General features: G+C 42.4%; 1 protein-coding gene across 2 annotated transcripts in view; it reads left to right on the top strand.

Annotated features, from left to right (window-relative positions):
* The first annotated feature begins 14,466 nt into the window (after positions 1 to 14,466).
* nova2 (NOVA alternative splicing regulator 2) overlaps positions 14,467 to 24,646 on the top strand; it is a 67,695-nt gene continuing 57,515 nt past the window's right edge. The window contains exons 1-2 of one of the 2 annotated variants that reach the window (XM_069160998.1): positions 14,467 to 15,394; positions 17,842 to 17,910. In XM_069160998.1, coding sequence (XP_069017099.1) covers positions 15,238 to 15,394; positions 17,842 to 17,910 — 226 coding nt within the window. In that variant the 5' untranslated portion in view covers positions 14,467 to 15,237. The remainder of the gene's footprint in view (positions 15,395 to 17,841; positions 17,911 to 24,646) is intronic. The other variant, XM_069160999.1, reaches the window with a different exon arrangement.

Consider the following 24,646-nt stretch of genomic DNA (forward strand, 5'->3'; position numbering starts at 1 on the left):
GAAACAACATAAACACAGTACCTTTAAAGTTGACACAGCTTTGCGTATTTACACCATGCAACTGGACAGTTGGTTCGAGTCTGTCAGAGCTTCTTCATCGAAAACGGACGTCTGGTTTTGCTAAAAATGAGGCTGACGATGAGCAGTGAAAGTGAACCAAAACAAAACAGTAAAACCAAAACAGTGAGTTGAAAGACACTAAAATGCGAGTCGTAAAGGGTTAAAAAAAAAAATTGTCTAGCAACCTCATTCACACAGTATTGCGAGCAACTGTTTAAAGAAACGTCAGAGTGAGTCCCAGACAATGTCGCAGAACCAAAGACACCATGAACATGTCGAAAAGGAAGGCAGGTGTGTTACAACCGTACGGCATTAAAGGCATAGACAAGCCAATAATTACAGTTCATCAGCTGTATTTTGACTTTGAAAAAGACACCAAGAAAACATACCTATTAATTTTCTGCACCTCGATCAAAATCAAGACCACTATTTCAATCTTACACTGACTCCAAGCACTTAGCGAGCTGTTTATTCCTCCTACAGCTGTGACCAATGTGACCCAGAATCCATTTTTTAAGACGCATGTTATAATCTAATTAGAAGCTCATTCAGTTGTATTTCCATCCTGGCAGAGGAAGCAGGTCACCAGCCGCTGAGAAACTCACACAAATACACAGCACAGTAAAAAAAAAAAGAGGAGAAAAGGCTCACGTCGCTTTTGGATGCAAACCGGGTATCATGAGTCCAAAACAAAAGTCCTAATTTTTGACTGACAAGCGTTTCCATTCTTAAATGTTATCACATGTTGGAAGACGTGCTCATGGTCCTCGTGGGTTTAAGTCTTTTAGATATAAAAGAACGTGAATCTCAGCGCGTGTGAAATCACAAGAAGGAAGATCACAGTTATGTTTTTTAAACGAAGACGACGACAGATGCTATTATTATTAAACTGTTACGAGTTGCATCCCTTCATGGATTATGACTTATCCATTTTGCGATTGTCCCTCTGGATTTCACAATTAAAATGTGTTAATAGTTTTGATATTTCAGATGACAGAACAGCTGTACATCTGGAAAACTCTTGCGCTGGGAAGCTTGATTTGTTGGGCTGCAACCACATTAGCTGTTGTATAACTGCATCAGGATTACTGGATGATTAATACTTTCATTTTGATAGCCATACAATGTTGTGTGTATGTAAATAAGAAGGAAGGTAACATTAACGTTGTCCTATTTTTTTAATTTTGTGAAATGTGAATAAAAATGTAAATCAGAAAGAGTCGATAATGATGAAGGTTATTATAATAATGGAGGAAGCATACGAAACGGATGGGAAACCACAAGAAATTCTTTAATCAGGTGAGGCGGACCTGCCTGAGCAACAGATCATACTTCACCTGTATTAGCATCTCTTCAGCGATGACTTTAATGACCAAAATCTTTTTTTCTGCAGGTATCTGTGGAGCTGCACGTCTCTCATTTGCGGTTGCTCGGCCCACCAGCCAATGTTGATCGTTTGTGGTATCTATGCTGTTCTTTTCTTGCCCTGCTCTCCCCTCGACCGTGAGGGTCGAGGCCGCCCAACTCTGAGCCTGGCGCTGTCTTAACAGGTTTGTTTTTTTTCCTGTTAAAAGGGAGTTTTTCCTCCCAGCTGTCGCTCATATGAGGATTTTCTTACTTTTTGGGGTTTCCCCGTCTAATTTTGCCCCGAGATGACTTATGTTGTGGTTTTGCGCTTTATTCAAAATGAATTGAATTTAAATTGAATTGTGCACATCAGGCACTTCAAAAGCGTTCAGGAGCTTCCCATTAACCTGCACCACATTATTCAAATATCCATCATATCCAGAGCTACTGCTCATTTGGAATACAAAATTCAAGGTGAGTGAATCACACAGAGCCCTCAGGTTATTAAGGATACGAACTCAGTAAGCCAATGAGGTCAAAGAGAGTATTATACATGACTGTCCATAATTCATGTGCTCTAAGACCTGGTTGTGCTCTTCAGCTTTAAGGTCAAGACGTTCGCATGTCTGTGGGAATCTACAGGCGAGCGCATTAAATCCATTAACATTCATGTCTGTGTGTTTATTTTGCATTTATCTAGCTTTTGAAACATTTAGCTAACACACTGACCCAGAGCTTAAAGCAGATACTTGAGCTATATAATTACCCTCTCAGGCATTTATGATGAGCAAACATTTTCTTAGTCAGCCTATTCTTCTCCCACTCTAATGATTTCTTAAGTCTCAGCAGCCCAACACAGTTACGATGAATGCTGAGGAGGAACCGGCGCTCACAAAGGAACCAAAACAGAGAGCAGGAAACAGCTGGCGCCCTCCGATGGTTCACCGACAGAGTGAGGGCAAGACCCTTCAGCAGACGTGGATTAGCTACTGCCTTTTTCATCAAAGTGGGGAGGATTCAAGATGGTTAGAAAAAACAAACATTTGTGTGATCGCTAAACTTTCCATTATCCACAGTAAATGCTTGTATTTCCTTGAAAATAATATTGTGACCATTGTGTATGTGACCATTTAGTTATCATGTAGTTAGTAACCCGGACATACAGTGTGTCACCCACAGCTGATATTTTTTAGATACGTAGGATGCATTTGATTTTTCTTTTGCCTTTGATACAGTTCAGCAGCAACATCAAGGACCAAAGAACAAACATCACCAGTTGAAGAAAAAGCAGCCAAACAAAAGAAACAATAGAGCCGACCTTTATCTGCACAAACGGCAGAGCTATACTTAAAGGGAGGCTGCTGCAACAGAAAACTCAGAAGCTTCGATATATTCCCGCTGATGGCAGCTATATACAGACGGTGGTCACATAAAGGGGAAATTGCTTCAGTGATTTACAGTTTTCCCTCCCAGCATTGACCGCTGAGATACAACCTTAAAGATCCCCAGTGGGCGGTACGTTGTAAGACCTTCGTGTGTAAGGACCAAGAGTTTGAAGATGACCTAAGAGAGAGGTAGGTCGGTTTGGTTTTAAGGTTCGGGGATGGCGAGTAACCGCAACCATTCAAGTCGTGCCGGGATGCATGACTAATGAAAAGGTCCAAGGAAGGTTGGACAAAGACCTTAGACAAAAAAGTCTCATTGTTTGTTTGAAATACTGCCATTAGTAAGAGATTGTCCAACTCTATCGGTGGAAACTTATACCAATATGCATGCTTACGTGTCTTTGCAGGTTATTGTGTGTGACCTGTTATCATTCGATAAGAACAGAGGGGATGGGAAATGAAACAATGGTTGTTTATTCTTTCGCTACATGAAATCGTAATGTTCTGAAGTCTGAGTCACGTCTGGCATTCAACCTCAGTCATCGTCTCCCCCACCACCACCACCACCACCACCGTCCACCACCACCACCCTCCCCGCCTCATTGCCACTTTAACAATGAACCTAAGAGAGAGAGAGAGAGAAATCACAGCCCAGAAATAGAAAGTATAAACTGTACACAGAAGTTTTTTGTTTTTTTTATGAAGTGGAAAATATTTTATTCATATTTTATTCCAAAAAAAAAGTCTGATTGAAACTGACAGACAAGGAATGAACTAAAAAAGTAAAACTTGTAGTTGATTTTGTTTTATAATTGCTTCGTTGCAAAGACTTAATGGATTTTTAAAACCAACATGAAGTGAAGGGGATTTTTTTTTTTTTTGTCTATACTGGTACATCCTCTGGTATATCGATATTATTTTGCTTCGTCATGATCAATGTTTCAGACCCTGATTCTGTTTCGGTCTGATTAATAACTAAGTTGACAGTGAATGTGTTCTTCCTGCCTTTTACTCCGTTTCTGCACTGAATGGTGGTTTAACCTTTAATCTGTGTTCAACAATGTAAAACTGTGGTTCAACTTTTGAATGAAAAATGTTTGAGGTAGCCTGACGTGATTATTTTTGTGAACACATGATAGCCAATCAAATATGAGTATTATGTGTGACTATGGTATGAGATTATCATTAATTTCTTAATGAATGACTTACATAGTGAGGAGACAATGCAAATGTCTTAATAGTGTTTGTTAGTGTCTTGAATGAAAATGACTACCTGTGAACAAAAATATTCTGAACCACTTTCACAAAGGTTTTCTCTGCAAATGCTTCATATTGGACGGATGTTTCTCTTCAATCTCTGGTGAGGAAGCGGAGGGTGAAAACCAAACCTGGTCTAATGGAGTAAGAATGAATTCTTTGTTTCAGGATGTAGCTACTCATGGCATGTCATTATCTCATGACCCTGTGACCTACAAAACATATTTTAACATCACATGAGTCTGCACAATACTAACACTCTTCCTGTGTTAAATGTGAAAATGAGAATAATTTACTTTTAAAGAAAGTGTTTGTCAAGAAATTGGCCTGACTACCGTGTTAAATGTTATAATACAAGTCCCAGACGCCTAACAATAAAATGTCAGAGTTTAAGGAGCCATTAACTGGAGGAAACAATGCTGCTCTGCATTTCACTACAAGTTCCTTCTTTGTAAGGTGGTTCACAACTATTATGCACATTTAAAAACTTAACAACAAATGAAGGGCGGAAAACATTTAAGAGAACCAAAATTTAGTAAAGGAATTTATTTTGAAATGATGGTACAAAATTTAGGTTGTTCATATCTGACTTGTTTATTTTTCCTTTCTCAAATCTTTTCATTGATTTTAACAACAAAGTCTTGTCTGTGGTTTGGAGGTTATTCAACTGTGACAAACTGCCACTGAAGAGACAAACTGCAAGATAAAACAAAAAAAAACAAGACAAAACACGCACACAAAAGTTTGCGTCCGTTAGTCGGCAGGCTGAATGGCAGCTTTGGTCAGATCGTCCATGAAGGGCCTCCAGATCACGTCGAAGGAGTCGCTGCAGTCTCTCAGTGAGAATCGAATCTTTTCGAGTTTAATGTGGTTCAGGCTCTCCTTTAGCCAACTATTGTGTAAAAGAAGGAGGGCGTGATTCCACTTAAAATATGTAAGGCGTCTATAAGAGTTTGGCAACAAAAGCATTTTAAATTTGGACAGGACCAGGACATATGGGTGTAGTCGGCAAGTGACTGTCTATTGCAGCTGTCACTCATACATTGGTAAATTTGGAGTTGAGGATACGAACCCAGCGATCGTCAGATATTGGTTCACCTATTTCTGGCTCAGATCTGTTTCAGATGAGTCACCTGGTCAGAATTAAAGGAGTTATAGATCATGGCGATGAAATGTTGTGTAAAACCCAGAGCAAGCAAAGCATCAATAGAAACTCCAGGAGGGTGATTAGGAAAAATGAAGATATTTGGATTGAATAAAATGTTTAATCTGAAGAAAGCTGAAGAAATCTAGAGGAGGGTTCTGTAAAGTCAGTAAAACGTCTTTCTTTATGAAGGTCATTAATACTAAATAGGCTCTTGTCACGTGACATAACAAAGGTGGAAACAAACGATTTCTTAAAACCGGGGTGAGCATATTGTATATTTTAAACATTTCATCTATCCACGACCACAAAGAATTCCGGAAATGTAGGTAGCTACGACTTTAAATGGACCACGAGCATAAGCCCCGCCCACTTCACGAATGCGTATTCACACCGAGATCTCGCGCGCTGCTCACCTGTGGGACGCCCGGAGTTCGTCTTCCTTGTTCATCAGTGGTGGTCTTCGCGTCCTGAAGCTCCAGACGTCCCTACAAACAGACCCATCTTCTACCAAACTCACCTGAAGTCGTCCTGAAGCATCGGACCGATGTTCTGCAGGTCAGTCAAAGCTGGTTGGTTCCCGTGAAGAGCTTCACTCGTCCTTCATATCTCCGTTGTGTAAATGACTCAGGTCAGCTGCTGTGTGGAGAATCGACCATGTATCTGTTGTATCTGACTTGTACATCTTCAAACCAATCCCAATGTTTTGGGTGGTGCTGAGCAGGATGCAGCTCAGGTGTCCTCGTATCTGGAGGAAACTTGTGTTGGAACATTTCCATGTTGGAGTGAAGGCTGAAAATGGAGAGATTCCTCTAATGACCAGAAACAACCCAAGGAGGCCTGCTTCACTGCTTTCTCCAAATCTTTACAGTTTTCAGTGTGAAGTTTGCTAAAGATTTTGAAATAGTTAACACACAGCAGAAGTGGAGGAGAATGTCAACTATAGAAAAAGCAGGTTTATATTCAAATGATAGTTTTTTGAGTTTTTATCTGAGCTTAGTCGACACGATTTGTTAAACTGTGAAAATTGCAATGTGTTTTTTTTGTTGGTTGGTTTTGCTTTTTCCCGGTTGATGCTATCGATGATGTTTAAAACAAAGACGCTGGCTTTAGTATCGCTTCTGTACATGGAACCGATCACACACAGGAGAAGTGATTTTAATGGCTTTTTTTTTTTTCCACATCCAATTTTGATACTCAGAATAGTGATGTCATAACACATAAACAACAAATTTAATAAAGCAGAAAAAAATAGTCGGGCTTTAGTGGAAATTCCCCAAATTTGTCCTTTTTCAAGATCTGTCATTTTAAAGTGTCCCGCTGTGACCCAGCGGCTTCGATTATCTTGGTTTTACTTAAAACGTGTCCAACATCCTCACGAACCCCTGCAGATGTTTCCCGAAATTCCGCTGAGCTGGTGGTCCGCTCTGGCATGTGAATCTTCTTCTGATTGGCTGGATTAAAAGAGGAAATAAGTAAATGAGCCCTGAAGCGTATAAGGCCAAAGTACTTCCTGTTAACAGATAGTCCCCATGGTGGAGTTTAAGTCCGGATGTGTCAGTGTAGGCTCTGTGAATTTTGGGACGGCGGGGCTCAGATTTAAGACCACGCCCTTAAGACTGAACAATAATTAGAGTCTGGAGAGTTATGACCGATAAAGACGGGTATTAAGACAAATCAGAAAAGGCGAAAGAGGTTGCAGGTGAGTTGGACTGCGGTTGAAATTGGAGTTTGAGTGCTGATTGGACCGCTGGGACTTTATCTGCAAAACATGATTACAATTATAACTGAATTTAGGCTTGAAATGAGGAGTATCGTTGGCGTGTTCTTCGACTGGACATGAAGTTGAAACTGGTTTCTGAGGTTGAGGTCAGGTCAGGTCAGGAAATAAAGTAAGTGTTTTAGTAGATTTAAAAAATGCTGGAAAAATGAAGCGAGCTCTTTGCGGGGCACTCTGGGATGTGGTTTAAGGCTTCAGCCATGCACAGGTGTATTCTGTCTTCATCCTAGTATAGTTATAGAAATCTATCCAGATGTTTGCAGATGTGCATATCACAGACGTGCAGACTGCCTTGGCAGAGGTCTGAGCTTTCTGAGAGCTCTTCAAGTTGCAAGTGGTCTGGATCTCAGATGTAGGGAACTTCTGTTTTGGGGTGGTGGGCGGGGGGGGCGGGGGGGGGGGGGGGGTCTGTGTTGTGGGAGCGGAGGGTTCAGCCGGGCAGCCTTTCAGACTGGAACAGTGTAAACCGGCCGGCACGGAGGAGGACGTCCAACGTAAACAGCATCGGCCCGAGGAAACAAACATTCTCCATCATCTGTAAATGAGACAAGAGAAACTCTCATCCCGCTCGCTGTTTACAAACATTTCCCTTTTCTCCTCCTATTTCTGGATATTTGCTGACCAGTTATTGTGCTTTGGTTTATTTTCAGTTCAAAATGATCTCGCCACTAAACCAATAACCAGACTTATTTTCAGCAGTTCATGTAATTGTATTGTTTGGACCGAAGACGCTTTACCGTCTCCTGTTTCTAATGTGAAGACTCTTTCTGGTCATATTCGGAGCAGCACGTTTGTCTTGCTCATATTCAGTTCAGCCTTCAAACACTTACAGTTTCTTCAGTTTGAACTCTAAGAATTTATATTGTGGGTTTAAGTGATTACAGTTAACAAATTTGCCCCCAGTTGAAGCTAAATTACAGCCACATATGTAAAACACAAATATTCATTCAAGTAGAGCTTACTTCTCTGTAAATATACTTTACACTTGAGGTAGATTAATACGCCACACGTCCATCCGATCATGACTTTAAAATGTACTCTCGATGGTGATGTGGCCTTCAGGCTCCATATAGGACAAATGAGTTTTGTGTTTGTTTCCGCGTACAACCGATAAGAAGCAACTTTCTCACGGTATTCAGACCGGACTGATGCTGAACAAACAAACTGCCGTAAAAGAATATCATCTACGTGACTGTCATGTTTGCCTTCCCTCCCAAGATGACTGACAAGCTGTATTACTGTATTACAGGCAACTTTTATACAAGGACACCACAGGACTACGATTACAACAGACTGGGGATTGTAATTTAATTACTGTCAGATCACACAAAAATATTGAGGAACATGTTCCCCCTTCTCTTTAATGAATACTGAGGAAGACGAGCCAGTAATGGGATCACATGGAAAATGTGAATGTTGACAATAAAAGTAAACGAGCTGAACGACACTGTTGATTTTCTCCGATTGTTGTTTAAATTTTAGCTGTTAAAAAGTTACCTCCTAAATAACACGTTCACTGAAATGATGATGAATACAAGTCATGTTTTAAACTCTGAAGGAATTATATCAGAGAAAACATTTATATGGTTTAAAAGCAGTAGATTTTATGGAGCATTTTTAATAACAAGATTAAATAAAATGCTGCTTTTTTAAACTCTTAAATGTATGATTGACAAGCCTGCGTGGCCCGTTACTAAAACAAGCTCAACCTACGCTTAAAGTTAATCTCTTCTTAAGAAAGTTGAATAAACAATCACAAACTTTATTTGTTAGGATTTTTTAAGGAAAACTGAATTAATGAATTGATTTAATTTTATAGTTAATTCTTGCATATTGACCTCTTTCATGTTATGGTCAGCTGTGCGGTTTCAAGAAACGACGCACTGAAACTTGGACAAGAGCGCCCCCCAGTGTGTGCAGATGGTTATGGCTACTTACTATAAGATCAATTTGAAAGTCCACATGCAGAGAATTATACATTTAAAGCAGGAGTAGAAGCACTTGAGGCAGGTTGTGTCGTTGTTGAGCTGATGATGCATATAATAGTTTAATATTGGAATGACAATAATTCAAGTAGAAATTACAGATGTAAATATATATTGTTGGTATTTTTCTAACTGTGCTGCTGTCGCTCGGTGTCTTAATGCATCAACTTTAGGAGCTGCTCTTGTAAACTGTAGTCTTCATCAGAATCTTAAAGAAAAAATAATGAATCATAGGAAACAGTCGACTGGACTGACGCCTGTTAATAATGTCGGAGATTTCTCCAGCTCTTTATTCATTTTAGGTGGCCGTTCTCATCTCCATGCGTCAGTCTCTTTCTCAAACACCTCCTTCTGAAACCTTTTTGCTTCATGAACCTGTTTCTGTCTTGTTTCCCTGATGGATTTTCAAGATAGCGCGCAGCTGTGGGTTTGCTGAGATTTGGGAAGCAACTATAAGGCTTCCATCAATATGAGATCCCCCCCTCCCCCCCACCCCCCCTCCTCCCCCGATAGCTCATGCATCATGCCCAACTTGAGTTTCACCGAACAAAAGAAATGATATCAGAAGCACAGAAGCACTCTTGACCAGATGTGTCGGTTCATAAACATCAGTCTGCTGCAGCAGAACAATGGCTGAAATGGCAGCTGGCCAAACGCTCCATCAGCCGCTCTCAGGAGGGGACACGGATCAGGCCTCGTTTTAATATGGAAATATATATTCTTTTCAGTTTATAATAATGGCTGTTTCACCTGCCTCTTGGCTTCCCATAATTAATCAAGTGAAACAACTGAAATGCCTGGTTGTGACAGTTCACTGCACGGTCACATCAGGGTGTCACCAGGAGAAAGAAATTCATATTTGGGGTTTAAAACCTCATGAATTAGACGCAGGCCATAATTTATTCTTCCCTCTTCCTATTTATTTTTTTTTTTACCAACTCTCCCTCGCTGCGCCTCATCCACACTCACACAAACGGAAACGCTACGATTATGTTTTCAACAACCGGCTGCCAATCATCCAAACTGGTTTAAAATGAGTGATCATAAAAAACAAAAACATGAACAGTTAAGAGGTCAAAGGGCGCGGTGTAAATCTGTCTCCAGAGTCTAAAGACTCTCAAGAACGACCGCGTCTGGCAGAGAGTGGAAAACACCTCCAACACACACACACACACACACACACACACACACACACACACACACACACACACACACACACACACACACACACACAGCAGTGTTTTAAACGCAGCTCACACACGTTGGTGTGGATTTATGTGAAAGCTCATAAAGCTCCTCCAGACGTGGTGGAATGACGTGTTCACCCAGCCGACCCGCCACCATCTGTCCAAAATTACCATAACGCACGCAGCTACACATTTCAGCCGCTGTTCATCCTCCCGGTGTTTCGCTGTTTTGTGCATCATCTCCGTTTCATTTTCAGATGTACATTTTGAGTACCTTCATCTTCATGGTATTACAGCCACAACACGGATCTCAGAGATGGAGCGTTAAAAACCTGGCCGGGTCCAGAAGCCCGGTATTATTTGTACCGTATACGAGGGATGGTGAATACATCATTTATAAATGAATGAAGCGCTTAATGAATTCATGACATTTTATTATAATTTGACAACCTTACGATGTTGTGACCTCATCCCACGCTGAATCCTTTCTCCTCTTGAGGTATTGAATGACGAAGATTGTAATCGTGGTTTTACCTCTTCCTCTTCTGGAGTGAAAAAAAAGAATCAGGGAATCTTAAGATAGCTGGCACGCTGCTTTGGTACACAAGTTTCTAAAGAGTGCACTGATTTGGCGTCGCAATTAAGTCTTTTATAAAACCCCCCAAAACAGACCCACTTTTCTGTGTTGCAGTCGGGTTGTTTGTTTGAGTCGTCCATCTTCAGGATGACGGCCCGATGGCCCGAGTGACGCCAGCAGCTACGAAAACAAAGAGGAACCGTCACATTTGTCTCCTTTCAATCTCACAGAGTGCTTCAGCCTCCTTCTCTGCATTGACTTCTCTATTGATTTTTCGTGATAAAATTGAATGAGGAGGACAGTTATGTATAAGTGGAAGTGGGAAGGGACGGACCGGGCTTCAGGGAGAAGTCCTTCACTTACATCGTTAGTGGACAAGATCCTCTTCAGCCCGACGAAACTTCTTTAGTTTGCTTGTACTGGATATTTTAGAGCGAGGTAGGTATTATTGAATTTCATTCTTACCAAATCATGGAGCCAAGTTTTTATTTTTAATTTTTATTGTTTAATAGGACATTTGTTTTTGATAATAAAGTCGGTACTTCAACAGATCTTTAGACGTTTCTCCTCGTCTAATTAGCCCGGCAGCGCCCCATATTTTATATTGGTAATGATGAAAGACCTCATGGAAACCATCCTAGAAAACGTTATTGCACTGCAGTTATTTATTTGCAAACGTTGAGTATGCGTTAAAACAGACTAATAGTAAGGAAATTACACCAATCACTGTCTTATTAACCCCTGTATGAATGATGAGGGCCAAAAAGTACATAAATGAGAAAAAGCTATTTGCACCACGCAGAAATCCAAAAGATGATAATAATAATAATAATGATGATGTCGCTGCTCTTCCACCAGGCGTCCAGGAGGTGGCGCCAATGGTCCGCCATCTTTGATTTTTACATCCGGAATATCCATTTAGCTGCAGTCGGCTTTTATCTAACAGCCACAATACCATCCGTACTTCACCAAACTCTGCGTGGAAAACAGGTGTGGGCAGGTCACACCTGCTTAGGAGGATCTGTTCTCAGAGAAAAGGCAGCTGATGAATCTTTATTTGAATTTCAGAGGATGAATTTCAGCAATAGAGGCTTTTTTAAAAAAAAAATATATATATTTTTTACTTCCTGATAATTCGATTAAAAAAATATTTAGGTTAGGTTAGGTAGTTACTTTATTAATCCCCGAGGGGAAATTTTGTTCAATTTATATTTAAATGCTTACCTCATTGCTCATTTTTTTTGGTAAGGATTCTTATATCATATGAGAGGTTTTTAGATTTGACACTGAAACTGGCCGGTATCGCGGCTCTTTCCTTTTTATTTTTGAGTCACTACCAAACATCTTTAGACACCTCACAGGGAATTCCAGAGTTTGGTTCCAAAATGAAAAATCCATCAGTGGAAAATGTCCCCCGTTTCCATGAGAAGAAAATTTATGTGAAACTCTTAATAACACTTGCTGTTGGCTAAACGGATGCTTTTGCATTTAGATTCTATGACATAGTGGGAAAAACCCAGTTATTGCTGCTACCTTGCTTCTTCCACATTACATGTGGTGGGTTGGGTAGTTTGTAGGAACTCTGAAAGCTTGCTTGAAGTGTTTGGGGGTCAGTGTCCAAAGCAGAACAGGCGTTTGCTGAACCAAATCTCTGAAAAACCATCTCACCAACATCTGCTCAGCCCCAACCTAATAAAAACTCAAGAATGCTGCTAGGTTGGTGTGCTTTACTGCTTATGGGGTTACTTCACTTTTTCCATATGCTGCAGCAACAGCGTGGACGATCTGGCCATCAGGGACCTTCACTGTTCAGCTTCCAACAGATTCTGCCTCGTGCTCCAAATCTATAAATGAGTGTGTCCAGCTGAAATTGTGCTCCACTCACAGACTGCACGGCGCAGCTCGTGCAATGAGGTGCCGGCATCTCGGCCTTTTTGTACCTCTGAGCAGCGCCTGCTATTTGTGCTGCAGAATCGGTTTCAGACTGCAGCTCAGGATCCATCTGCCTTGGATTTGCCACGTATTTCCAGAGCAGGAGATTTTTTTTTTTTGTGCTCACCAGTGTGTTTCTCATGGCGGTGTGAAATAGTGTGAGGTAGCTACCCTGTCTGGCTGTGCGTGTGCGTGTGCGTGTGCGTGTGTGTGTGTGTGTGTGTGTGTGCACGCACAGACACGGCAATGTCACCTTGACTGCAATCTACAGGAGGCATTGAGGGCGTACAGCATCTGTAGAGGACTGGACAGAGAAAGGGGAGAGTGAGTCGAAGGTATTCGTGTGTCTTTCTGGGTGTGTGTGTGAGAATATGCCAAATGTGTAAGTCTGTGTGTGTGTGTGTGTGTGTGTGTGTGTGTGTGTGTGTGTGTGTGTGTGCCTGCTTGTGTGTGAGAGAGAGAGAGCGAGCGAGAGAGAGAGAGAGAGAGAAATACTGAGGCGGGTATAGCTCTCTCAGACAGCTCAGTGCTGGAGGATTCCTCTTCAGACCCAGGCAGAGCGACGCAGAGATGTCAGGCACAGCACACACAGGTGGGTCATACAGCAGCTGAGGGGACAGGTGAGACAGGCCGGGTGCTCAGGTCACACCATTCCCATGTTGTATGGCTGTTTTCATTGTTACATTTGCATTACGGCCATGCAAAACTACCAATCATTTCAAATTTGGGGATTTTTTTTTTTTTTTTTTTTTTTCTTTGGTGCAAATCGATGCTGAGCAGGCTTTCAGTCTGGGCCTGAGGATCATCGAGGTTGGTCAGGTAGGCTACTTTGGACGCTCAAATCTGAGAAGGATGTAGGTCTTACAGTGAGGCAAATAAGGACAAATATTAAAAAGAAATAGATCTTGAAATATCCTACTGATTTATGCCTCGTCTTCTTTTGTCATGAAAAACATCCTCCAAACTTTCACCAGTTTTATTCCACTTGCTGATTTCTGGTCGGCTATTTGAATTGAAGTCAGAAAACTGTGGGTGAGTTGTCCTGCAGATTTCCACGTGTTGGAGGATCTCTCGGCCTTCTGGCAGGTAGCGCACCAGACCTTCATCCAGCCGCAGCGGGACCTTCAGGCTCCAGTTCTGTCCTAATTGCATTTGCCGCTGCTTTAACGGAGTAAAACCCCGCCGCCGCATCCTCTCCTCTCCGTCATGTGACTCCACCGGGCGACTATATCAGTGTCCTTTTCGTTTTGCTGGGGAAATGCAGCCTCGGCCAATCGCATCCCGATGGAGGCGTCTCGCTCGCACTCTCATTTTTTTTCGCCCTCTCTCGTGATGCATTCAAGTGTCTTCGGAAATAAGCCGACTTTAGCGCCGTAGCCTATGTAGGTTACCGGGTTGAGTATGTGAGGCGCATCAGCATTGGTTCTTTGTTTGCTGCGCAGTCATTTGACTTCTTTTGTACAGCACAGCTTACGTTTGCAACGATATCTCTCTCGGGCCATGAGATGGTGAAAGACCGCCGAAGCAATGACGTGTTGCTAATCTCACTCCAAACAGCCATCTGCTTTTAACTTCTTTTCCGCAGTGGCCCTTGATGATAACGGAGCTGAAAATAGAAAACGCATTTCTCAAGGAAGCAATTTTGGTTTCATTTTTGTAAAAAAAAAAAAAAAGTAGTATAACATGAGGAAAAGTCGCACTTTTTATGTTAAAAGCTCAGAAATCCGAATTTGCGGGAAACCCTAAAGGCATCGCGTGGCCCTGTGACGTCAGCCGCTCCCCTGTGCTTCGTGGAGCAGCCAGTCAGAGAAGGGATGCTCTGAACGCAGGACTGCAGCATCTTCACCGAGACAACGAGCAGCACAAAACGTCTCTTTCTCTGTGTCTTCCTCCAGCTCCGCGTCTCCGGACCCTCCTCACCCACCCGTCACCGCTGGGTGTCTTCACGTTTGGAGCCAGGACAGGACAGAAGAAAGACATTTTAACAGCCTATCAATAACGCATCGGATTTTTTTTTTGTATTATTATTATTATTATTATTATTATTATTATTATTGCTTCGCCGACTTTTCTTTTCTTTCTTCTTTCCTTGGTTGGTTTAGTCTCTGTCGTTGGGTTGTGTTTTTGTTTTGTTTTATTTATTGTTCCGTTTCGCTGGCCGTTGAAGAGGAGCGCCACCATCCTGTGCTGCCTGACATGAGTACTGGTTGCAGCGGAATGATACACGTATCCTAGCCCGTTTATCTGAAGGTTGATGGAAGATTGACGACCCGTCTCTACCTTTTTAGTAACCTGGAAGATCCTCCATCTGCAGAGGTTTCGGATTGTCTCCGTCTTTGAGCCGATCATCCGCCGCTCCAGCGTTTCTTTCTTTCTGTCCCTGCGCAGCATCTCTCTCTCCACGCACGGCGCACCACGGAGAAACGCGCTAATCTACTCCGTCCGTAAGAAACAGGCGTATTTTCCAATTCCTAAATCGCTTTTGCCTTCTCCAAGGACTCATCTGCACGGCTACGCTGCGTAAAAAACGGAAAAGGGATTTAAACGCAAACGCAGCCTAAGCATCCAAGAGCAAGCTCGAAAATGATGGCCGGCGGAGCAGTACAGCAAAACGGCATTTTCTCAAATCCTCACCATCATAATCAACAACCACACATGGAGTCCGATCCCCCGGACTCCCGTAAAAGACCCCTGGAGACCCCAACGGAGGCCAGCAGCACCAAACGCACAAACACGGGAGGTAAGAGCAGCGATGGTGATGCGGGAAGCTGTTGTGGTTTCGGTGAACGTTGTTTCGTCCTGAAGCAGGCAGAGAGAAAGGAGAGCAGGTTGATCCGATTCGTGATGTAGCGGCACGGTATAAGCACAAAGTTCAAGGTCTCCGTTTCAAAGGGAAATTTCGAGAGGACGTTTTTATCAGCTTCGTCATGAGCGACAGTCATTTTTCATCCGCGTTAGAATAATCACGGGTCGCCGCTTTCGATGGGAAGGAAACAATGAGGGGGACTGGGGGGATTTGGAGGGAAGCCGTCGGACCCCCTCGTGCACATCCTCAGTGATTTAGCCTCTTTAAATCCGCGGAATTGGGTGTTTTTATTGCGTCTTAAGATTTACGCGCAGCCACAGCGGCCATGCTGGAGCCAAAAAAGGGATGTAAACAAGTGGAAGCCAGATCAGGCTAGTGCGTGGTCGCAGGGTCTCATCCCGTCGACGGATGACCTTGTGATAATCTCACACATCAGCCACCATCACCGCTTTGTGTACAATTACACAAGCGGATAAACAAGCGGACTCGTATTAACAGCAGGCCTGTGGCGAGCCAGAAAGAACAAGGGGGATCCAGAGCGCCTCCGAGTGCGACAGCGGCTGTGTTATTGCAGTATATTGTCATCATGCATTGCTGTCCTGATTTGACTATTCTGCAGCTTGGAGGAAGAGTTATTTCCCCTAAACTGTCCGATGATGTTTCTTCATTATTCTCTGGCTGGATGAAATATGAATATGTCACCATGGTAATCACCATATTTGGTTTTTGTTTACATGCTATCATGCGCCAAGCATTCCCATCACCCAGCATTACAACCATCAGTAGCCTATTCTGGCCATGCACCCCATCATGGACATGTGGACATACAATACAGCATTAAACGTGTTACTGACACGACACAGAGGTGCAAGACGACCTCAGCAAAGAGTCAAGATTTAGGAAATATTCCAATATGCCGTGTACCATTTTCAGTGTACAACATGCCCTTTAGAAATGTCCTAATTACAATCCATCAAATTTATAAGACCCGTCATTTTAGTGAAAAGTCTTAAATCTGACTGTCAAAGTGAATATGTAGTAATAATTAAGACTGTTACTACATTTAATGCTACATGCATTTTTTAATGTTCGGATTAGATTGATATTTATAGCCTGATATTCTTTTCTTGAAGTTGCATGTAGCTGTGTCATGTATGTAAGACTGAATTTGTCCAAATTGAACTATTTTCACGTCAAAACATTTTATACTTTGTTCCCGGCAGGCTCGTAAAGACTCTGAAACAGTGATTATCATGAAACGGTGGTCTGCTCCTTTAAAAGCACAATGACAAGTGCCACAATAACAAAAGAACAGAAGATTTTATTTGAGTGTGAGCTGTGCAGAGTCCCGAGGATCAATCTGTGCTCATTCGTCGATTTTTGAATGACCTGCCTCTGGTAGGACACCAACAAAAAAAGAACAGGACGGACATTTTTTTTATTTTTTTTTTTAGTTTTTTACAGATGCTTTGGGTCCCGCTAGGAAACATAAAAAACAAAAAGACGTCCTGAGAAGTAGCACACGCAGAGAGAGTCGGGCTGAGGACGGCTGAGCCGCAGGTTAGCGAGCGGTGTTTAACTGCAGATCGATGCAGCACTCAAAGCTCTAAAGGCTCCTCCTCACCGAATGTAAAAAGCCAAAGCTCCCCCTCGGGGGACCGTCCTCCTGCCTGCATAACAGTCAGGAAGCTTGTCCATTTAGACAAATGAAAAGGTTGGAACGATGATGATGATGATGATGATGATGATGATGAGCACAGCCGACCGGACTTTTACCGAGGCTGCCAGGTCAACGCTTCCTCAGCCAGCAGCATCACGCTGAAGATCCAAAAATATTTGTTAAAAATAAACAAAGTACCACACGCGCACACACACACACACACACACACACACACACACACACACACACACACACACACACACACACTTTACTACAATCTTTAAAGAGAAGTCACAAAAAGGGATCAGCGTGGTTGTGGGTCTTTTGTGAAAGTTTTGCACTGACCGTTAACTATTCTGTTTTTATGATTATAATTATATGATTGAATTTGGTCTTGATAATCTCTGATATGACCGATATTCACAGCTTGAATTCTTTGGATAACAGTGTTGGGATTATCCTAAATATCTGTTTTACTCTGATGCTGTAACTGTTGATGCAGAAGAAGACATTCACCACGTCGTGGCTGACTTTAACCAAACAAGCCGCATTTTCTGCCCAAGAAAATGTTTTTAAATGGATATTTTTTTGAAGGTGCACTCAGGCTGCAGTTTTAAAGTTAGAAGTCAAAAGTGCTGCTAAGAGATCATATTAATGGTTGTTTCTCTGTATGATTAGCTTACACCACACACTCCCTACCCTGTGCTTCCTCTCTCTGTAGTGGCCTTCCTGCAGCCCCTATTTGAAACTGAAGGCATTGTATTCCCTCACCAAGAAACTGAGACTCATGGTAAGACGGACTTTGATTTTGATCTTTTACCTGTTTTTTTAATTTATTTTTTTTATCTTAACTGTAACATTCTTCAATGCAGGACTGATTCAGCAGTGACAAGACAATACTTGCTGTGTTCTTGAACGCCAAAGTCTGCAGAGCGAAATCTAAATTTTAAGAGTCTTTTAAAAGAGGTGGTCTGACTGCTGCAGGGCCTGACATTTAAATAGGATATAAAGTGACATTTAACGCCCTCATATTCTACTCATAGTTCAGGATAATGCATGATGATATTGTTTATATTGTATGTTATCAATTCCATAACATCCATTGTCATGCTTTTTATACAAATTCAGTATTTCTTTTGTCATGATACACAACATTACTGCACAGATGAGTCCTGATGACCTTTGACCTCATGCTAGCCATATCATCAAAACATTTGGGTTTCTGACTGTTGATGCATTGTTGTATTGTATTGTTCATTGTGTTGTATATGACAGCTACTGAATGCACCAAACAGCTGCTGTTGAGTAAAAGTTACATGACTGCAGTTGTAATAATTTTCCTTTTAACAGTGAAACTTCATGTTTAGAGCTCCAAAAAAAAAAGAAGAAGAAGAAAGCGTTTGAATCAAAACATTTTATATTTATCACAACAAAGAAAATCTTTTTTCAGTCTTTTATTTTATTATTATTATTTTTTTTTTTTATAGCCAACAGCTGCAGCTTAGAAATATATCCAGATGTAAACCATAATGCAGAGACCAAGTGTTTTCCTTTCATGTCAGTCACATACGCTGCGTGAATGACAAGTGAGAGCAGCGTTTCATTTGAACATGACAAGAAATGATGGACCTTGGTTTGTTTGTTTTTTCCACCGAGCTTCTGAAGGGTTTGTGTCCAGGGGTCTCCAAGTGTGTGTGTGTGTGTGTGTGTGTGTGTGTGTGTGTGTGTGTGTGTGTGTGTGTGTGTGTGTGTGTGTGTAAAGAAAATGGCAAGCGTCATTAGGAAGAAAGATCTGGTCAGCTGTCAGACAGTTGATACTGGACAACATGGGACCACTACAGCCCCACAGGTCATAAATCACCGCCGTGTCTCATAAAAAGCTGAAAGTCTTAAAGACGGAAAGATCAATGAGTAGCCCCCCCCCCCCCCCCCCCCAGAAACCCATTCTTATCTCCGCCCCTGGCCCTCACCCAGCAGGCTTCGTCCCCGTATTAAAGGAGTTTAGATTTCCCTCTCATCACCTATCACACATTTGATCAGAGATGTTTAATGAGGTCATGGTTAATATTTTATTTCATTTCACGTGTAAACTTATTATTTAAATAACTTTCAAAAGTCACACTTGATCAAAATGGACCAAATGAGTAAAATGTCTAAAACTAATTAATAATTTATGGTTCTGCTGTCATTCAGGTTTCTATAATTATTCAGAGTAAAACCTACTTAAAAATGTGGGTTTTTTTTTTCTCACAAACTATCATATTTTTCATTAAATTAAAAAAAGTATGAATACTATTAATCTGAGAAGAGGCATTTTAGGAAATGCAGTTCAAAGCTTCTGACTGATGTTTAAAATAACCCATGAAATTACCTTAAAGATGTCATTAAATCACTTTTAATCACAGTTTAAAGTTACTACAAACAAAGGTAATAATGTTAATACAGACATTTACATTTAATGTTATAGTTGTTGGTCTTCTTAAGTGAAGGGCACTTGAGCCAGAATATCAAAACTTTTTAATGCAGCTCACGCTTTGCAAAATGATGTAATTCTAATAATATGTTTGAATTTTAGCACTTTATTTCTTTCATAGGTTTTAGTCCTCTAAATTAAATACCGTCTCCAGACCACAGGAGGATAAAACTGTCCGCTAACCAGGCTGATTTGTTTCGAGGACTGTATATAAGCAGTATATACTCCAATACCCACCAGCAGCCTTTCAGCCTAATAGAAATGATTCAGTCCGTTCAAAACAAACGCAGCTTTCAGGGGGAAAAAGTGCTTGTATAAGCCATTAGGAAGTCTTATGTAAGCACAAACAAAATAAATTGGATGGTTTTTTTTCTTGTTTCGATTTTTATGTAGGTGGTCAGGAAACGAACATGAGAGTGGAGCGCCTACAGGTTTAACAGTCCGCAAAAGTTTGCTGACTTGAGCTAACAGCCATTTTTCAGTCCTTTCATCACTTTCTCTTCTCTTCTCTTCTCTTCTCTTCTCTTCTCTTCTCTTCTCTTCTCTTCTCTTCTCTTCTCTTCTCTTCTCTTCTCTTCTCTTCTCTTCTCTTCTCTTCTGTTTTCTTTGTTTCCTCTTCGGTCTTCTTTTCATCTTCTCTTTCTCTTTTCATCTTTGTCCTTTTCTCGTGCTCTTTCTCTTCATCTTCTCTCCTGCCTGTAAGATATAATACATTCATTTAGTAAATGGATGGACTGGCAAGCCGGCGTTGGAGGAGGGGGGGGGAGGAGGGAGGGAAGGGGAGGGGGGGGGGGATTGAAATGCCCTTGCCAAGTGACACGAGGGTACTAGATGATGACGAGCGTGTTGTTTAGCTGTCTTTGGGTTTTATGTCTGACTTTATGTCCAAAAAGCAAAGCTGGAGTTTAATTAGAGAGATGAAAGAGGGGGGAGGGGGGGGAGGGGGGAGGGGAGTGTGTGTGTGTGTGTGTGTGTGTGTGTGTGTGTGTGTGTGGGCGGGAGGGGGGGGGGGTCGATGTGATGTGTTGCACACACACACACACTTAACACTCACGCTGTGAACTGAGCTTCGGCTGAATGAGACGAGGCCTTTGATGATATTGATCTGAGTGTTTTCTTTGGGGGGTGGGGGGTGGTGGGGGGGGCTTCCACACATTGATCGGCCGTCCGGTTGAGGAGGAGGAAGAAGCCCCACGTTTGAGCTTTGAGTACAGATATGATCCGGAGGGGATTCAGTCCTAAAAATATATCTTAAACTGCAACGTGTGAGCAGATGACATAAATGTGAAAGTTCATATTTCAAATTGCACATTTTGGTGAGTTGCCGTTCTTCCTTCAGCCTCTTCAGCCTGTAGCTCCGGCGCAGAAACGCAGCGTCCTCCTGCGACACGCCTGTTTTGTTCGCTATCGAGCCCGATAGCGTTCATCGCCTCTCCCCCTCCCCTCCCCCTCCCCTCCCTCCCTGTTTCATTCTTTACCATCTTCCTCTCCTTTTTATACTAATCGTGCTCCACTTCAGACCATCACGACGACACCCTCCTCCTCCCACTGTACTCCTTCGCCCTCGTCCCCCCCCGCCACCCTTTCACCTCCTCTTCGTCGATCGCCGGCTGCCATTGACGACGCTCTCTCAGCAACTGTTTCTGTGGCTGTCAATCGACTTGCAGCCGCCATCGGCAGGAAGCTGCCACCAGTAGCTGCAGCGCTCCTTCTCTTCCTCCACTCGCTCCTCTTCGCCTTTTTTTTTTTTTTTTTTTTTAATTTTTTTTCAAGCCACTGCGTCAAAGTAAAAAAAAAGAAAAAGAAAAAAAAAGAAGAAGCCATTGTACAGGGTGGGGTGAAGGCGCTGAGAGGCGGTAATATTTCCACAAAGGAACGCGTGTGATTGGTGGATCGAGACGTCGGTCAAAGCTCGCCGGTCGCTCATAGGTGAGGAGAGCGGGATGGCGATAAATATGGATGAGGTAGCAATGAAAGGGCCGATGCAGGGAGGACGGCCAGCAGCACCCCCCCCCCCCCCCCCCCCCCCCCGCCCCCTCCTCTGGAATAGCCTCGGTCCATGAACAATACACACCGATTTTCACACACAGCCAGAAGGGCGGCTGCATCATTTATTTCTGTTAGCATAGCCACCGTGTCTGCTTCCATTTCTAAGCCGACACGCTGACGACGGCGAGTGTTTCGGTACCGAGGCGTTTGATTGGCTCTCCGTAAACCTCCATTCAAACCGAATCTCCGCAGCAGGATGTTGTTCTTCAAAAGATTACTTTGTTAGGTTTGTGATAAATAGGTGGAGGAATTCACGTGTGTTGTTTTTCTGTTGTGACGCAGTCTGTCGGATTTATTTTCGAGCGATTATGTTTTAGAAGGAAGAGATTTATTCTGCTTTATGTTGCGGATCATTTTAAGTGAAGGAGACACTTCCTATTCATCTTTATAAAGAGTTAGGCCTCATTTTAAAACCGAGATGTTCTCCATGTAAAAAAAACAAACACGTCTTCTCTGCTGGCAAAAGAACAAATCACAATGTTGGTAAATTACAGTCGATTCATTTTGGTGAAAAACTGTTGAAATGTGGCATTTATGAATTTAATATCTCCCGTGAGTGAGTCACTCTGAGGAGGTAATTGGACTTCATCTGTATCTATGGATTAGACTTTATAAAAGTCTTTTTTGTTTGTTTCTTCTCTGAATATTAGATTTTTTTTTCGAGAGGTCACGTGGATTTTAAGGGCTGCAGATGGCAGCTTGTAAATCAAATCATTAATAAATCGGTGCTATTCCTGCACACTGAAATGTCAAAATCTAAATTCAATGAATGAAACTGGGACAGCGATTCACATGGTGGAGAGGCACAGAGAGCGATAAAGATAGAGAGACTTCCTCTGTGAGTCTCCTGGTGTTTGAGTGACGACGGCCATCTTTCAGAGCGAAGACAGCTGGTCAGAGCCTCGCTGCTGGAGAGCTTCGCGTGTGTGTGTGTGTGTGTGTGTGTGTGTGTGTGTGTGTGTGTGTGTGTGTGTGTGTGTGAATGCTACCTTCCAACAAAAGAGAAGAGGACTGAAAGGGGTGCATTAGACAAAGCCTGCCCCCCTTAACTCTCCCTGCTCAGGGTAAATGAATATTTTCCAAGTCCCCAGAGCCCGGAGGCTCCGTACCAGAGCCCCCCTTCGTTGAGCCATATCTGGGTTCACACAGCTACACTCTTAAGCCCCCCCCCCCCACCACCTCCTCCACTTCCCCTTCATATTTACATTTGAGCCATATATTTTTAGATTGTAATATTTGTCGCTGGTCATTATTGTTATGACTTCCGAGGTATCCCTGAATATTTAATCTAGTCAGAGTGGATAAAAAAAAAATCTTTAAAAAAGCATTAAGGCCATTTTTAAACAGTGAAACTAGAAATGTTGTGATACAGGTGTTAACTGATAAAAACTGTTCATGTTTGAAAAGTACATTATTTTAATAAGGCCTCTTTGTTTTTAAACTTTGCTCTGCTCCTGTTAGCTGATAATACAAACAAAAACAAAAATAAATTGAGAACAATCTTACAATGGAAGACTGCAATAAATACATACGGCCATTATTTTATTATTGGTTGTGATTTGAGAAAACTCTACTGAAAAGTGAGATTTTGTTTAGTGACGTCAGATACCAGTTGTTAATGTGATAGTTGCACTTTAGGGGAGTTGAGAACAAGGCAATAATGTCACTAATGTTTCATGAATACATTTTTTCAGGCTCCAGAAGACAGAATTGCTAAATCTTATCACGGCCAAATGCTCCCAGAATCTAATGTTCCAACAATGAAGTGAGCGCACGTATAACTGACGCACTTTTAACTCTTTAAAAACTTGAGTGGTGAGTTCACATTTGTTAGTCGGAGTTAAGTGTGAGGAAACGCAGCAGAACATAAGATCTTCGCCCCTCCCTGCCGCCCCGCCTCTTTAAGACATGGACACCAGATCCCAGGATTTGAGCCCCCAATCCCCCGGCAATGGGAGCCTATTCTGGGCCTGGCGGGTCGGAAGGGCTCTTAGCAACAGATTGGACTGTTTACTCATCTGGTTTTGTTGTGGTGGAGAAGGATTTATTATTTATCGTAAACAAGCTGCACGTCTTCACGTCCTCCTCTCCTGACCCACCGAGGGTTAAAGATGAACCCGCAGTTTTTATATGCTACCGCCGGCAGAGCGCGACCACAAAGTGTAGATTTTGACACTACGCAGGAAAACGACAGCAACAGTTCACGGACAGAAGCCGTAATAAATTGTCCGCGGCTGCTTGCGAGTCGTTACCACGGCGACCCGTTCAGAAAGGTTGCTGACGTGCGGACGCGCCGAACCCGATCCGACCTAACAGAGTTATCAGTCAGTCCTAAAGATCTGATTTGAGAAACAAGTCCGATCGGCCTGCAGTCTGAACCGTTAGTCTCTTAGTGCCTCGTTTTCATCACATCAAACACAAAATAATATTTTTCTTGTCAAATCTTTTTGGCACGAGAAACGAAATGTGTGCACTTCCTGCATGTGTTGGAGCGGCAGGGATTCGTCCGAGTGTGTGATGCTCAGATGAGTAAAAAACAGCCAGTTGGGAACCCTGTTGTTACTCAGCTGCACACACACAGAACACACACACACACACCGAACACACACACACACACACCGAACACACACACACACACAGAACACACACACACACACCGAACACACACACACACACACACACACACACACACAGAACACACACACACACACACCGAACACACACACACACACACACACACACACACACACACACACACACACACACACACACACACACACACACACAGAATACACACACACACACACACACACACCGAACACACACACACACACACACACAATTTCTTAATGTCTTTATTTTTTAACTGTGTGTTTGTGTGTGTTTGTTTGTGGTGCATTTGTGTGTGTTTGTGTGTGTTTGTGTGTGTTTGTGGTGCGTGTTGTGGACACTTGGTACTTGGCATCATCTGGGACGACTAAGGCGGTGAAAGTACACAAAAATA

This window comes from Embiotoca jacksoni, unplaced genomic scaffold (genome assembly GCF_022577435.1).
Source record: "Embiotoca jacksoni isolate LCO1_2020_lvr unplaced genomic scaffold, fEmbJac1.0.p SCAF_28, whole genome shotgun sequence".
NCBI lineage: Eukaryota > Metazoa > Chordata > Actinopteri > Embiotocidae > Embiotoca > Embiotoca jacksoni.